Source organism: Cervus elaphus, chromosome 1 (assembly GCF_910594005.1).
Source record: "Cervus elaphus chromosome 1, mCerEla1.1, whole genome shotgun sequence".
Lineage (NCBI taxonomy): Eukaryota > Metazoa > Chordata > Mammalia > Artiodactyla > Cervidae > Cervus > Cervus elaphus.
In genome coordinates, this window is record NC_057815.1 from 79,047,139 (window position 1) to 79,065,061 (window position 17,923).

At 44.1% G+C, this 17,923-nt stretch overlaps 1 protein-coding gene across 3 annotated transcripts in view; it reads right to left on the reverse strand.

The window, feature by feature from the left end:
* The window catches only part of SLC1A2 (solute carrier family 1 member 2), a 160,280-nt gene that overhangs the window by 38,280 nt on the left and 104,077 nt on the right, over nt 1-17,923 (reverse strand). For all 3 annotated transcript variants that reach the window (XM_043909274.1, XM_043909282.1, XM_043909264.1), the window contains exons 5-6: nt 6,118-6,286; nt 1,326-1,452 (exon numbers count right to left, since the gene is read on the reverse strand). In XM_043909274.1, the coding sequence (XP_043765209.1) occupies nt 1,326-1,452; nt 6,118-6,286 (296 nt within the window). The remainder of the gene's footprint in view (nt 1-1,325; nt 1,453-6,117; nt 6,287-17,923) is intronic.

A 17,923-nucleotide genomic window follows, 5' to 3' on the forward strand; every position in this document is an offset into this window, starting at 1 on the left:
TCTATCTGGTAGATACTGAACACAAGAAATTTCCAGTAACTGGAAGTGACACAGATCCCTTGTGAAGGAGAAGCTTATGCTCTCCTGGGCTGCCCTAGACTTCAGAACCACTGACCATAAACACACATGAGATGAAGTGGAGACAATACCACTCACATGATTCAAACAACAACAAAACCCCACCCACGTACACACCACAGACTTTGATGTCAGTATAACACCAGCTCTTCTTCTTCCTGGCTATATCATCTTAGGCAAGTTAATTCACCTCCATGAACCTTTTCCCATTGCCTTTTCTATCAAATGGGAACCATAACACCATCTTTGCAGGGTTGTAGGGATTACACTTGAGAGGTATGAAGCACTCTCATGACTCTTGGCAGATAAAAGGAGAGCCATAAAGATCATGGTGATCATGACAATGTTAAAGAAGCAAGATTTAGTGTCTCTGGACCACAGTTTTCTCTGCTATAAAACTAGAGGGTGGAACCAGATTTCCAAGAGCACTTAATCCTGGGTGATGGCACTTTTTCTTGCACAGCCTGAGAACGGCCTGTTTTATGTATTTATTTACTTATTTTATGTATGAGTCATGAGAACCCAGACTGAAGAGGCATTTCATTTTGGACACCAGAATACTGGAGAAGTGATTCTTCCACACACCCTGGGTCATGCCACATCCCTGAGATCTTGGCCCTGTCTTAGTGTAGTGTATCCTGATATTGCTCAGAATCACGATTACTGATTGATATTCCCAGCTTGTCTGGTTTTTGGTTTTTTGGTTTTGTGTGTATGCGTGTGTTCTTTTCCTCCAGGGCAGAGATAGGTGAACTTTTTATGTAAGGGGTCAAACAGTAAACTTTTCAGGCTTTGCAGTCTACACAGTCTTGGTCATAACTACTCAACTCTGTCTTTTAGCACAAAAGAAACCCTAAACAATACGTGAGCAAATAGGTAGGCTGGGTCCCAACAAAACTATTTACGGGCACTGAATATGAATTTTGCATAACCATGTGTTGTGAATATTACTATTCTGGATTTTTTTTTCCAGCAAAATAAAAACATAGAACCCATTCTTAACTCATAGGTCACACAAAACAAATGGCAGGTAAGATCTGGCCCACAGGCTATATAGTTTTCCTGCCCATTTTCTATGGAAAGTTTCAAAAAAGAGATTTCCATTCCTTTTTCAAAGTCTTTCCAGAGAAATCTTTCCTTGATTCATGCCTGCTCACTCTTTCCTGCTAGGAGGGTCCAGGGTCCTTTGAAGACCCCAAGACCACCTCACACCCCCACCACAATGATGTAAGAACAGATCCACTTACCACATGATCATGATCACTAACTTCATTACAATTTCATTCAAAATGTTGAAGAATTCCACCATCAACTTGGCCTGCTCGCCCATCTTCCCCATGGCAATGCCAAAAGCAATGAAAAACCCTATCAGACCTGTTGGGTGAATCACAGGACACAAAAGGACAAATGATAAAATATGTGTTTTCTTCTTGTTTGTAACCATCCCCTGTGTATGCAGCCACATTCTCACTACCAGCTATCCTATGAATTAAGCATTAAAAGACAGAAGTATTATGTCCCACACTGAAAATACCTTTCCCCTGCATAACTATGGCTTTCCTGAATATTTTCCACATGAGCAAGTTGAACTGTAAGCAGGTTAGTTCCTTGGAGAAAATGAATTCATTTTCATTCCAAACTAAAGTACTCTCTTCTCTCTCTCTCCCCCTCACTTATGAAGTCATGTGTAAGCAGGTTCCATTAGTACATAGATTAATGAAGGAAGGCTTGTTGGGACTTGGGGATTATCATGCAAACTTTGGAGCCAATATTAGAAGAGTAGAGATCAATTAGCCAATTCAGTCTCTGCCAGGGTTATGTCTATATTAGTTTGGTGTTATCCCAAATTAATGCATGGTTGGTATATGTTTCACTCTAGGGAAATCCTAAACATGAAATTATTTTTCTATTGCTAATTTGAGAAGGAGGAAGAAATCTTGAAAAATCAAAGGGAAAGCAATGAGAAATCCAAAACAGCTGGGAAACCCCAGATGACCCAGTTTGTTTGGATTTAACCTGTTATTTATTAATTCATCATCATTTTTTCCATGGTCCAAACGGTTAGAATACTTTCTTTTTTATTGTGTGTGTGTGTGTGTTTTTTTTTCAGGATCATAAAACTAGAATATACTCTTTGTTACTTCCTAGCCCTTGGCCCTCTTCTCTTTTTACTTGATGTCACTTGACTTCCATCTAAGTGCAGCCACACCCCAGCTCCCAGGGTCGATCTAATCCCAGGCCAGGAGGGTCTGAGGAACCCCGTCCCCACCTCTTGATGTCAGCATCAAATTGCACTAAGTCCTGGACCAAGACCAACAGCCAACCTTGGATCTTATTTCTGTGTTGCCTTTGCCTCATTCTCTGAGTATCTGTCCTGGAAACCTGTCTGATACGTTAGTTCCTCCAAGGCAAGACCCAGCTTTTCTCTCCCCAGAAAATTCTCTCTGCCATCACTCTCTCCACCCCTCTTCCTCAGCATCTCACCCTGGAGTCTCACTCAGACTCCCCCAGGTCTGGGGTGCACTCCATGGCTAACAGATGTCCCCATACTGACTGTGGTGGGGGGCGGTGTCTCTGGACTTCTGACAACCAGCCACCATGTGCCCAGCTACCAATCTGTAACTGCCAGTCTTGGTGCTCCAATGCTAATGACTTTCATGGACTATAAGTCAATGTCATTGTCCCCTTGGCAACAGGCCCTTGCTTGCCCATCTGACTTTTTTTCTGCCCTGCAGTATGGGCCATCCACTCTTCCCTCTCTCCCCTTCCTCTTCCTTACACCTACTCTGTCCCATGTTGGCAGACTTTATTTCCAGCCCCTCCCTATTATACCCAGTTTCCTATAGTGTCCACTTATGCCCACAGTCCTGAGCCATATCAAGGTAAATTGTAGCATTATGATTTGATTCTTTTAGGGGAAAATTCTTTCTGTCCAAACTTCTGAATTTGCCTTTTCCATAGTTACCAAAACGATTCACTTCTCATACCAAGTACATATCAACCCAGATTGTTCAACTATCCTTTGCTGGACCCTCTCTTCTTCAGCAAAAACAATCTAGCACTTGCACTGAAATTCTTAATCCATTATATTTAATATTTCCCCTTTTTAGCTCTTAGCCAGAAAGATTAACTAGTGACTTAGAAGTCAGTTTTGGCCATAAACACAAAGGCTTAATGAGAATTAGTGTGACCTAGAATTAGAGTGACCTAGTTCTGCAGTAATAGAGAAAATCAAATTTAGGCTCATCTCAAGCCCACAGAGAGGAGTTTTCTAGGTGTGTGGTGAGTGATAATCTGTGAATATCATGGCTGAGAATAGTTAGTGTCATGTGGTTAATTCCATCTGGAAATTTTAAGAGAAAATGCCCAAGGTCTCAAGGTCCCAAAGAACTAGGATAAAATAGCATCCCTGGCAGGGTCAGCAGAAAGTGTCCATCTCCATGAGTATAAGAGAGAGAGATGTTGAAAGAAGCAATCTCTCACAGGAGTTGACTTAAGTGGTTGGGATTGAATTGAAGTGAAGCCCAGAGTAGTCTGGAGGTTTGGGGAGTAGAGAAATGAGTCTTCAAAGAAGTGGGAGGCTGGAAGCGGAGTTTTTATCTTCACTATTGCAATGCTTGATCCTCGGGACTTTCCAAAGCCAAAAAACAAACCAAAACCAAAAAAAAAAAAAAGCCACCATCTCTGCCTTGGAAGACCATGGAAAGAACCTTATTTCAGCCATGATTTGTAAATGGGAAGTTTCTCAACAGTTTAACTTCCCTTAGCTTTCCAGGGCCTCAGTCTGCACTTAGAAACCCATGGCCAGCCTGTCATTTCCCTCTGTAAACACTGCCTCATTGAACTCACTCTCTGGAACAACCAGTGTTTCATTTGAACAAAGCCCTCTTAGACTTGGTCACTGGGGTTGAGCAAGTCCTGAATGGTGGTGAAACTCCCCAATACAACCAAAGGTCATGTGACTTTCCAGAATCCACCAAGACGCTGGAAATGACCACAAAAAGTATTCTGAATGATTCACTCCAGAGCCCTGACCCCATTACTCATGGCCACAGTACAAAACGGTGGGGCCACATTGACCGTGGGCTGTGGGGGGACAAGGGGAGTTGGGAATGCCTGAAAGGTCACAGGTATCTGGACACTGGCAAAGAAGAGCCACTCAAGGTTGGATGCAGAGGGTGTTTGCAAATCCTCCTCCTCAGAGGAACTCTCCCACTTTCTCCTTCCTCCTCTCGCCTCCCACTGATTGTCAACAATATTTATTGATCTTCTGTTGCCTGGCAACCTGGTCTGCTTATCTCTTCCCTCACTCTCACTTCCTGTCAGGTCAAAGAAAAAGACACCTTTTAGCGGTGGGGCAATCTTGCTGAGTCAACCATTCTGGATGAGTAAGGAGTACGGTTACCAAATTTAGAAAAATAAAAAAAAGGACTCCCAGGTAAAATCTGAATTTCAGATAAGGAATGCATTTTTTAAATACAAGTAAATCTGGTGCAATATTTGGGACATAACCCTTTAACATTATCTGTTGTTTATCTGAAAGTGAAAAGTGAAAGTGAAGTCACTTAGTCGTGTCCGAATCTTTGCAACCCCATGGATTGCAGCCCACCAGGCTTCTCCATCCATGGAACTTCCCAGGCAAGAATACTGGAGTGGGTTGCCTTTTCTTTCTCCAGGAAATCTTTCCGACCCAGGGATGGAACCCAGGTCTCCCGCATTGCAGGCAGACACTTTACTATCTGAGCCACCAGGGAAGCCCTGAAATTCATGTGAAATGGGCACCCTGTATTTTATCTGACACCCCTACCAAAGAGACAAGGGCATTTGATCTCCTAGATGACAAAGTGAGCTCAATCTTTTCTAAAGAGCTCTCATTCAAATCCTTAGAAAGCTCACTCTGCATGGATCAGCATATTTCTTCCACATAGATTTCCCATTTCTGTACCTTATGACCAAATGCCCCTCTGTCTTGGCTTGGGGACACCACTCTAGCAGTGGACTGGGTTATGGTGGGGAGAACGGACCCAGGGGGTGGGTGGGGAGTAAACTGAGCAAACTAGAGTCATCCCCATGATAGGAGTATCTTCTATGGGTTTTTTCTACTGAGCAGCTCACCTTTAATGATGAGAGTAGCTCACGTGAAAAGCTCACGGCACGTACTGCTGTGCCCATGTGCACAATCTCACTGAATCCTCAGAACGATCTACAAGAGAAATGCCAACTCCATGCCCACTTTACAGATGAATCTTGAGACATAGAGGAATCTGTCCACAGTTAGATAATCAGTGGATGGTCCATAAGGGATGCAAACAGGATCCAAACTGGTCTAACTGCAGAGTCCAAGAACCCCTGCGCATGTCAATGTATGGCAAAAACCACTACAATATTGTAAAGTAATTAGCCTCCAACTAATAAAAATAAATGAAAAAAAAAAAAAAAGAACCCCTGTGATGGCATGCTCAGAAGGTTCCACACTTGGAGAAAGGGCTCCCTGGAATCCCAGAAAGTTAAAACAAAAGCTTCTCCTTTTGAGAAGCTCCTTTAAGCACCAATGCCAACATTTTCCACTTCTAAAAGCACTGCCTTCGTTTACAGACTGTGAGAACTGGGGCGGGACAGCTCCTATGCCTACACAGTCTTGGGACTCACACAAGGGTGGCTAGAAAAGAAAGAAATGAAAGACTTGAAAGTGTAACCTCATGAAATGGAGAGTCAGAGCAAGTGACTGGCCAACACCAGGCAGAAAGTCGGGGGAAGTGCCCCGTGAGCGTCAGCCCCTTCTCCTTCTCGGACTGCAGTGCCCACACCCCCGCGTGGTATTGCTCCAGCCTTCTCCCTTGCCCTTCATCTCAACTCTCAGTCCCAGTTACCCTCAAATCACTCCCCAGAGAAAGCCTCTTGCTCCACCTACAGGACAGCAGGGCGACTGGCTTTCTGAGAAGGACACCGGGAGGCCCGGGTGCTGCACTGCGGGAAAGGCCGGCCACGTGGCCCCGGCAGAGGTTTCTCCCGCAAGGCAATGAAGACAAGGGTACTCACCTAAGACATTCATGCCATCCTTGAACTCCAGGCCCTTCTTGATCACCACCTGGGTCTCCTCCGGAGCTTCGGTCACAGTCTCGTTCAACAGCGAGAGGACAGCGTCGGTGGCATTGCTGTCCTCGTCTGATGGGGGGGTCACCAGGACTTTCTTCGTCACTGTTTGAATCTAATGGGGTGGGGGGAAAAACAAAAAGACAAGACGCTGTTAAAATTACCAAAATCCTAGCCAATTATGTGTTTTAAAATTCCTAATAGGTCAAAAATAATTAAGAAATGTCATAAACGAGATTATAAAATTGGGGAATATTTTATATGTCTGTGTTTGACAGAGTGATGCTTTAAGGCACAAATACAGGTGAGAAATGGCTGTCCTCATCCCATGGTAGGGACAGGATTTATAACATTCTCTTGTAACTACCATGAGCAGTATGGTCAGTAACAGGACACAAGCTTTGAGTGGAGGGACGCCTGTCTGCTTCTTTCATTCCCAGGGAGACAATATCAAATATGAGACCCAGTTGGATGACCTGCTGGCCCCTGTGATGGGTCCTGGATATGGCCAGGAACAGGAGGGTGAGGGTCTTGGTGGGGGTCAGATCAGCACCCCATAACCCACACGATTTGCTTCTCTCTGCCTGGTTTCTGTCACATGGAGTCTTCACAGACCCACTCTCACGCGGGCTCCTCCCAGAGCCTGGCTCTGCTGGGGATTTCCATCTGGTTGCCAGATGTGCCAGCCACCAGCCGCCACCACAGCAGGGAGGTGTGAGGTGGGAAGACAGCCTGTCCTTCCGGGCAATGATGCTAAGACTTGCTCCATGTTCCCCAAGCATCTCTGGGCCAACAGTCCCCCAAGAAGCTCTCAGACAATTCCTCGACATCTGGGGGCAGCCATCCTATTTTCAAAGGTGCCAGGCACTCTGCACGCTGTGAAAATGCAACGTCTGAGCCCAGAGAATCACTCCCTCCCTGGGCATGAAAATAGAAGGCGTGCAGAATCCTAGAATGTCAGTGCCGGCACGTAGTAGGCGACAGATGGCTGAAGCCTGAATAGATACGGAAGCAGAGGCAGGGAGAAGTCAAGTGACTCGTCAGATGTCATAGAGTTATTGGGACTTCAACTTCAATGCACTGACCACCCCCGAGTTCTTTTACCACCTGTGCTGCCTGCTAAACTATATGGACACAGTCCTCCAGCAGCTGAGCCCAAGGGTAAGCAAGGCTGAACAGATCGGCTCTCCTAACCGGGAGAGGGAAGCACAGCATACACTCCCTGGGGCGAGGCAGTGCTCTGTGCTCCAACCTGGCCACATGCCCTTGTGCTGGGAGAGGGGCAGGCTGGCTGAATGGGAGCAGGCAGCTCACAGCCCCCTTGACCTGGGCAACGATGGCCCAAAGAGAGAATGCAGGGGGGATCTGAAGGGAAGCCTCCATGGACAACAGAGTCATGTGCCTGGGGACAAAGTGGGGACCATAGCCAAATACAGGCCTATTCTGAGAAGGCTAAAAAAGCTAAAGCTCCAAAGAGTAATGGCCATGTGTGTGCTCAGTCACGTCAGTCATATACGACTCTTTGCGGCCCCATGGACCAGCAGGCTCCTCTGTCCACGGGATTCTCCAGGCAAGATTACTGGAGTGGGTTGCCATTTCCTTCTCCAGGGGATCTTCCTGATCCAGGGATCAAACCCGTGTCTCTTGAGTCTCCTGCATTGGCAGGCGGATTCTTTACCACTAGCGCCACCACAGCCATTGGCCTGAATGAATGGTGGCCTCCAGGATCAGGTGGCCAGGTGTTCCATGATCATGCGATATCTGTCTACCTCTTATGTCAACAGGAGCCCCTCAAGACTCACAGGGCTGAGTAACTAACCCTAGGACCAAGAGCTAGTAGTTACTAAGGCAGGATTCAAAGTGAGCTCTATTGACTCCAAAATGCTGCTCCCCAAGAGCACAGGTGAGTGGCTTGAGCTGGAGGCCAGGTGCTAGGGATGCTGCCATCCAGACGGAGTTCTCTGCCTTTCTTTCTGGCAATACCACGTCACTGTCTAAGCATTCCCTGTCTTCCAACCCTCTTCAAGAACCTCCTAAGCCCGTGGGATTGCACCTACATTAAGCTCCCTTTCCTCTGGGCTGCCCAGAGACTGGCTTACGAAATCTGCACCCTCCCTCAGCCTGAGGTAAAATATTCCACATGATTTTTTTTTTTTCCCGGTAGTCCTAACAAAGGGACCATGTCCTTGGATTTCGCTGGAAGACTAAGGGCTCACCCCTCATGTGAATTTTGCCAGTGGAGGTGTGGGTCCAGGGCCGGGCAGGGCAGGTGCTGCCCCCCTCTATTCTGGTGCTGCCCCCCATCCCCCAGTGCCCTTTGCCCGGGGCAGCAACCTGCAGAGATTGCCCATCGACCAGACAGCTCAGGGGGCGTGAGCATGGCTGACACCACAGAACTCTCCTCTAGCTCACATCCACAGCTCCGGGGGCCTGCCTGCTTCTCAGTCCTGCCTCACTCACTCAGACAAAAGGGACTCCTTGCATGGAGCATGGTCGTGATCGGGCACCGGAGGGAAGCCCAAATCTGTCCCTCTCCCCTCCCTCCGATACTACTCCCACCCGGGTCTCCTATCAGCTCAGTCTCCCGCTGCTCCAGCTCCAGAGAGCTCTTTCCAAAACGTTAAGAATAGACTTGGCACCTGGTTGTGTCCATTGCCCTAAAGCCAGCAAGCTCGTCTTTCTAAACAGGCTGGCTGAGGGGCGGGGGCATTAGAGAGAGGGTACCCGGAAGCATCCCTTCCCTAGCCTGTTTCATTCTTTTTTCTTTTAATCTATGACTGCTTGCAGGACAAAGAATGTTTCTATTTTCTTAAATGTACTCATTTATGGCTGCACTGGGTCTTCATTGCTTTCTCAAGTTGTGGCGAGTGGGAGCTCCTCTTCTTTGCGGCGTGAGGGCTTCTATGGCAGTGGCTTCTCTTGTTGCGAAGCACAGGCTCTCGGTTATGCAGGCTTCAGCAGTTGCAGCACGCAGACTCAGCAGTCACGGCACACGGGCTCAGCCACTCCGTGGCACGCGGAATCTTCCCAGACCAGGGACCACACCCACGTCCCCTGCACTGGCAGGCGGACTCCCGTCCACTGCACCAGGGAAGTCCCCAGGTCGGTTTCTAGTCACTCCCCACTCAACTTCTCCTGCCTGGGATGTCTCCTTTAATATAGCTCCTTGCTACAAGTGTATCCAAAGTGGCGTTGGAAAGCAGAGACCATATTCCAGATTTATCCAGAGTGCACTGGCTCAGCAGTGGGTGGCAATGGCACCTTGAGGTCAGCTGGAGATGCAGACTTCTCTTCTCTGTAACCTGTTTCCTAACTTTATTCTTCTGTGATTCACTGGAAATGGTTGAAGGAGGTTCCTTGGTTCTAGTTTACTCCCAACCAGGGCTAATGGGAACAGAGGTGTATTCTAACCTAAACTAACTTTGGGTCTAGACAACAGGCTCGTTGTCTGTTGAGGGGGGTCTGGGCAGCTGACTCAGTGAATTTACTTCAGAGAGGCTAGGATTTGGGACCCGGGACCCGGGACCCTTTGCTACCATGCTTGTTATTGGGGCAAATGTCTCCTCAAGCAACAGTAAAAAGAAACTATTAGGGACTAAAGACAACTGCATGCATGCACAGTTGAGGCAAATTATGAACAACATAATGCAAAAAGGCCCAAAACCCAACTGCCACTTCTGAGGTTTCTGGAACAAAAGCAGGGTACCAGGCATGACACCTGCACACAGCGCCACCAAGGGAGTGGGCAGACCACCCAAGGCACCCTACTGGCCTAACCCCTGGACTACCCTCCCCTCACCCAATTTAAGGGACCAGCTTGTCCTGCACCCCTGCACTCCCCCAACCCCCCCCCCCCCCACACACACATTCAGGGACAGAGCAAAAGAGGCTGTTACTTGTTCTCACTCCCTCCAGCTGCAGCCTGAGGTCGAATAAAGCCTTGCCTGAAATTCTCGTCTGACCTCTTATCAATTTCTAGAGTCTAAGAACTCTGGCCGGTAATATACCCAGCAGAATCAACAGGTTTTAAAAATTGTGTGTTAAAAAAAAGCAGATATGTGTGTATGCAGTTGGTAGGAGTATATATTGCTACAAATTTTGTAGGACCATTTTTTTTTAGGACCATTTTTTATAAAATCAGCAAATTCAAAATATCAACTCTTTGGCAGGGCATGTTTTGCTTCTAGAATTTATCCTTTAGAAATACTACACAACAACAGAAAAAGATGACACCAAAACACTGTTAAACAAGAAAGTAGAATATAGCACCGTATGTATGATGCAATACTCCCAGATAGATATTTTTTTCTTTTATATACATATACACAACATATATGTGACATATATATGTCACATATATATATATATATATGGGAGGAAACATGAGTAGCCTAGGGAAGGGACATGGGGACTTGAATTTTTACTTTATGTGCATCTAAAAATTTCTTTAAATTTCTACAATCCTCATGTATTACTTTGACAAATACCCTCAAGTATTAATTTGATGAATACCCAATTACTGGGCCCATTCGGGAGATTCTGATTTTGTAGAACACAAATAAGCATTTTGAAATGGACCACATGTGGTTTTGCTACATTGCTAAGATCAAGAACCACTGGGTACTCTAGAAGGTTGTGGGCAAGGGTGATAAAAATGTGCCTGTGGATGATAAAGAGACAAGAACCAAAAAGAAGAAAAAGAGACAAACAGCAAAAAGGAGAAGAGAGATTCCAGAGCTAAATGCTATTAAAAATACTGCAAAAGAAATGGAAGTTTAAAAACAAAAGACTAGGGGGAGGAGCCAAGATGGCGGAGGAGTAGGACGGGGAGACCACTTTCTCTCCTACAAATTCAAGAATAACTGAATGCAGAGCAAACCTCACAAAACAACTTCTGATCGCTAGCTGAGGTCATCAGGCGCCCAGAAAAGCAGACCATTGTCTTCGAAAGGAGGTAGGACAAAATATAAAAGATAAAAAGTGAGACAAAAGAGCTAAGGACGGAGACCCGTCCCGGGAAGGGAGTCTTAGGCGGCCTTGCTTGGGCTAGGGTCCGGGCCTGAGTGCCCTGAGGACAATCGGAGGGAGCTTCTGTGAGGTGCCAACTTGAACTGTGGGAGACCAAAAGAGAGAAAATTAACCGGCCGGAACACACTGCCGGCCGTTCGCAGAACAAAGGGACGGAGAAAGTCCCAAGAAGAGGTCGCAGGCTGCGGACCCGCCCAGCCCCGCCGGAGGCAGGAGGCAGGGGGGAGGGGAAGGTCGCGGCGAGACACAGGGCGCAGGCACCCGACCGGCGCGGGCGGGGACTGGGGCTGGGGACACAGAGGGCGGAAGGCGCGCGCACCCGACTGGCGTCAGCGGAAACTGAGACTGGGTCCGCGGAAGGGAGTGAGTGCGCCACACCTGGGGATAGTGCGCCCATCAAGCCCCTCGCTGCCTGGACCGCTCTGACGGGGAAGGCACAGAGAGCAGGCGCAGCTTTTCCTTCCGCGCTTTTGAGTAACACCCGAGGGCTGGAACCTAGCGCAGCGCGGGGCGCGCTCCATATAGAACAGCCGGGAGCCTGAGCAGCGCAGACGGAGAAAGCAGCGTCAGCCCCTCCCGGCAGCGCCAGCCCGCCCCCGCAGGGCCAGCCCCTCCCCGCAGCGTCAGCCCCGCCCCGCAGCGCCAGCCCATCCCCGCAGCGTCAGCCCCTCCCAGCAGCGCAACGGAACTAGCTACCTGAATAAGAGTCCACCTCCGCCCGCCTGTGTCAGGGCGGAAATGAGGCTCTGAAGAGACCGGCAAACAGAAGCCAAATAAACAAAGGGAACCGCTTCAGAAGGGACTGGTGCAACAGATTAAAATCCCTGTAGAAAACACCGACTTCACCGGAAGGGCCCTGTAGATATCGAGAAGTGTAAGCTGGAACGAGGAGCTATCTGAAACTGAGCCGAACCCACACTGACCGCAGCAGCTCCAGAGAAACTCCTAGATATATTTTTACTTTTTTTTTTCTAAGTAAGGAAAAAAAAAAAAAAAAAATTTTTTTTTCTTTTTATATTTTTTCTTTTTTATTTTTTCTCTTTTATTTTCCTTTAAAATTCCCTATTACTCCCCCATTACTCCTTAACTTTCATTTACATAGATTTTTACGATTTTTTTAATTAGGGGAAAAAAAAATTTTTTTTTCTTTCTTTTTTTTTTTTTTTGTTTTTTTTTCTTTTTTTCTTTTTCTTTTTTTTCTTTTTTCTTCTTTTTTTTCCTTTCCATTTTCTCTTTTATTTTCTATTTTTCTTTTTCTCTTATTTCTTTTAAAGTCCTCTAGTACTCCTCTACTACTCTTCATTTTCATTTTCACTACTCTATAACCTTACCAAAAAAAAAAAAAAGAGAAGCCCTATCTTTAAACCGAAGATTATTCTCTCCCAATCTTGACTCTCTGTTTTCTACCTCAGAACACCTCTATTTCCTCCTTTCCCCTTCTCTTCCCAATCCAATTCTGTGAATCCTTGTAGGTGTCTGAGATACGGAGAACACTCTGGGAACAGACAGCTGCGTAGATCTGTCTCTCTCCTCTTGAGTCCCCCTTTTTCTCCTCCTGCTCATCTCTATCTCCCTCCTCCCTTTTCTCCTGTTCATGTAACTCTGTGAACCTCTCTGGGTGTCCCTAACAGGGGAGAATCTTTTCGCCATTAACCTAGAAGTTTTATTATCAGTGCTGTATAGTTGGAGAAGTCCTGAGACTACAGGAAGAATAAAACTGAAATCCAGAGGCAGGAAACTTAAGCCCAAAACCTGAGAACACCAGAAAACTCCTGACTACATGGAACTTTAAGCAATAAGTGACCGTCCAAAAGCCTCCATACCTACACTGAAACCAACCACCACCCAAGAGCCAGTAAGTTTTAGAGCAAGACATACCATGCAAATTCTCCAGCAACACAGGAACATAGCCCCGAATGTCAACATACAGGCTGCCCAAGGTCACACCTAACACATAGACCCATCTCAAAACTCATTACTGGGCACTCCATTGCTCTCCAAAAAGAAGAAATCAAGTTCCACGCACCAGTACACTGACGCAAGCTTCCCTAACCGGGAAACCTTGACAAGCCAATCGTCTAACCCCACCCACTGGGTAAATCCTCCACAATAAAAAGGAACCACAGACCTCCAGAATACAGAAAGTCCACTCCAGACACAGCAATCTAAACAAGATGAAAAGGCAAAGAAATACCCAACAGGTAAAGGAACATGAAAAATGCCCACCAAGTCAAACAAAAGAGGAGGAGATAGGGAATCTACCTGAAAAAGAATTTAGAATAATGATAATAAAAATGATCCAAAATCTTGAAAACAAAATGGAGTTACAGATAAATAGCCTGGAGACAAAGATTGAAAAGATACAAGAATTGTTTAATAAAGACCTAGAAGAAATAAAAAAGAGTCAATTAAAAATGAACAATGCAATGAATGAGATCAAAAACACTTTGGAGGGAACCAAGAGTAGAATAACCGAGGCAGAAGATAGGATAAGTGAGGTAGAAGATAAAATGGTGGAAATAAATGAAGCAGAGAGGAAAAAAGAAAAAAGGATCAAAAGAAATGAGGACAACCTCAGGGACCTCTGGGACACTGTGAAACGCCCCAACATTCGAATCATAGGAGTTCTAGAAGAAGAAGACAAAAAGAAAGGCCATGAGAAAATACTCGAGGAGATAATAGCTGAAAACTTCCCTAAAATGGGGAAGGAAATAGCCACTCAAGTCCAAGAAACCCAGAGAGTCCCAAACAGGATAAACCCAAGGCGAAACACCCCAAGACACGTATTAATCAAACTAACAAAGATCAAACACAAAGAACAAATATTAAAAGCAGCAAGGAAAAAACAACAAATAACACACAAAGGGATTCCCATAAGGATAACAGCTGACCTATCAATAGAAACCCTCCAGGCCAGAAGGGAATGGCAGGACGTCCTGAAAGTAATGAAAGAGAATAACCTACAACCTAGATTACTGTATCCAGCAAGGATCTCATTCAGATATGAAGGAGAACTCAAAAGCTTTACAGATAAGCAAAAGCTGAGAGAATTCAGCACCACCAAACCAGCTCTTCAACAAATGCTAAAGGATCTTCTCTAGACAGGAAATGCAGAAAGGTTGTATAAACGTGAACCCAAAACAACAAAGTAAATGGCAACGGGACCACACCTATCAATAATTACCTTAAATGTAAATGGGTTGAATGCCCCAACCAAAAGACAAAGATTGGCTGAATGGATACAAAAACAAGACCCCCATATATGCTGTCTACAAGAGACCCACCTCAAAACAAGAGACACATACAGACTAAAAGTGAAGGGATGGAAAAAAATATTTCATGCAAATGGAGACCAAAAGAAAGCAGGAGTCGCAATACTCATATCAGATAAAATAGACTTTCAAATAAAAGCTGTGAAAAGAGACAAAGAAGGACACTACATAATGATCAAAGGATCAATCCAAGAAGAAGATATAACAATTATAAATATATATGCACCCAACATAGGAGCACCGCAATATGTACGGCAAACACTAACGAGTATGAAAGAGGAAATTAATAGTAACACAATAATAGTGGGAGACTTTAATACCCCACTCACAACTATGGATAGATCAACTAAACAGAAAATTAACAAGGAAACACAAACTTTAAATGACACAATGGACCAGCTAGACCTAATTGATATCTATAGGACATTTCACCCCAAAACAAGCAACTTCACCTTTTTCTCAAGTGCACACGGAACCTTCTCCAGAATAGATCACATACTGGGCCATAAATCTAGTCTTGGAAAATTCAAAAAAATTGAAATCATTCCAGTCATCTTTTCTGACCACAGTGCAGTAAGATTAGATCTCAATTACAGGAAAAAAATTGTTAAAAATTCAAACACCTGGAGGCTAAATAACACGCTTCTAAATAACCAACAAATCATAGAAGAAATCAAAAAAGAAATCAAAATATGTATAGAAATGAATGAAAATGAAAACACAACAACCCAAAACCTATGGAACACTGTAAAAGCAGTGCTAAGGGGAAGGTTCATAGCATTACAGGCTTACATCAAGAAACAAGAAAAAAGCCAAATAAATAACCTAACTCTACACCTAAAGCAATTAGAGAAGGAAGAAATGAAGAACCCCAGGGTTAGCAGAAGGAAAGAAATCTTAAAAATTAGGGCAGAAATAAATGCAATAGAAACTAAAGAGACCATAGCAAAAATCAACAAAGCTAAAAGCTGGTTTTTTGAAAAAATAAACAAAATTGACAAACCATTAGCAAGACTCATTAAGAAACAAAGAGAGAAGAACCAAATTAACAAAATTAGAAATGAAAATGGAGAGATCACAACAGACAACACTGAAATACAAAGGATCATAAGAGACTACTACCAGCAGCTCTATGCCAATAAAATGGACAACTTGGATGAAATGGACAAATTCTTAGAAAAGTATAACTTTCCAAAACTGAACCAGGAAGAAATAGAAGATCTTAACAGACCCATCACAGGCAAGGAAATCGAAACTGTAATCAGAAATCTTCCAGCAAACAAAAGCCCAGGACCAGATGGCTTCACAGCTGAATTCTACCAAAAATTTAGAGAAGAGCTAACACCTACCTTACTCAAACTCTTCCAGAAAATTGCAGAAGAAGGTAAACTTCCAAACTCATTCTATGAGGCCACCATCACCCTAATTCCAAAACCTGACAAAGATGCCACAAAAAAAGAAAACTACAGGCCAATATCACTGATGAACATAGATGCAAAAATCCTTAACAAAATTCTAGCAAACAGAATCCAACAACATATTAAAAAAATCATACACCACGACCAAGTGGGCTTTATCCCAGGAATGCAAGGATTCTTCAATATCCGCAAATCAATCAATGTAATACACCACATTAACAAATTGAAAGATAAAAACCATATGATTATCTCAATAGATGCAGAGAAAGCCTTTGACAAAATTCAACACTCATTTATGATTAAAACTCTCCAAAAAGCAGGAATAGAAGGAACATACCTCAACATAATAAAAGCTATATATGACAAACCCACAGCAAGCATCACCCTCAATGGTGAAAAATTGAAAGCATTTCCCCTGAAATCAGGAACAAGACAAGGGTGCCCACTCTCACCACTACTGTTCAACATAGTGTTGGAAGTTTTGGCCACAGCAATCAGAGCAGAAAAAGAAGTAAAAGGAATCCAGATAGGAAAAGAAGAAGTGAAACTCTCACTGTTTGCAGATGACATGATCCTCTATATAGAAAACCCTAAAGACTCTACCAGAAAATTACTAGAACTAATCAATGAATATAGTAAAGTTGCAGGATGTAAAATTAACACACAGAAATCCCTTGCATTCCTATATACTAACAATGAAAAAACAGAAAGAGAAATTAAGGAAACAATACCATTCACCATTGCAACAAAAAGAATAAAATACTTAGGAGTATATCTACCTAAAGAAACAAAAGACCTATACATAGAAAACTATAAAACACTGATGAAAGAAATCAAAGAGGACACAAACAGATGGAGAAACATACCGTGTTCATGGATTGGAAGAATCAATATTGTCAAAATGGCTATTCTACCCAAAGCAATCTATAGATTCAATGCAATCCCTATCAAGCTACCAACGGTATTTTTCACAGAACTAGACCAAAGAATTTCACAATTTGTATGGAAATACAAAAAACCTCGAATAGCCAAAGTAATCTTGAAAAAGAAGAATGGAACTGGAGGAATCAACCTGCCTGACTTCAGACTCTACTACAAAGCCACAGTCATCAAGACAGTGTGGTACTGGCACAAAGACAGAAATATAGACCAATGGAACAGAATAGAAAGCCCAGAGATAAACCCACGAACCTATGGACACCTTATCTTTGACAAAGGAGGCAAGGATATACAATGGAAAAAAGACAACCTCTTTAACAAGTGGTGCTGGGAAAACTGGTCAACCACTTGCAAAAGAATGAAACTAGAACACTTTCTAACACCATACACAAAAATTAACTCAAAATGGATTAAAGATCTAAATGTAAGACCAGAAACTATAAAACTCCTAGAGGAGAACATAGGCAAAACACTCTCCGACATAAATCACAGCAAGATCCTCTATGACCCACCTCCCAGAATATTGGAAATAAAAGCAAAACTAAACAAATGGGATCTAATGAAACTTAAAAGCTTTTGCACTACAAAAGAAACTATAAGTAAGGTGAAAAGACAGCCGTCAGATTGGGAGAAAATAATAGCAAATGAAGAAACAGACAAAGGATTAATCTCAAAAATATACAAGCAACTCCTGCAGCTCAATTCCAGAAAAATAAATGACCCAATCAAAAAATGGGCCAGAGAACTAAACAGACATTTCTCCAAAGAAGACATACAGATGGCTAACAAACACATGAAAAGGTGCTCAACATCACTCATTATTAGAGAAATGCAAATCAAAACCACAATGAGGTACCATTACACACCAGTCAGGATGGCTGCTATCCAAAAGTCTACAAGCAATAAATGCTGGAGAGGCTGTGGAGAAAAGGGAACCCTCTTACACTGTTGGTGGGAATGCAAACTAGTACAGCCACTATGGAAAACAGTGTGGAGATTCCTTAAAAAACTGGAAATAGAACTGCCATATGACCCAGCAATCCCACTTCTGGGCATACACACTGAGGAAACCAGATCTGAAAGAGACACATGCAC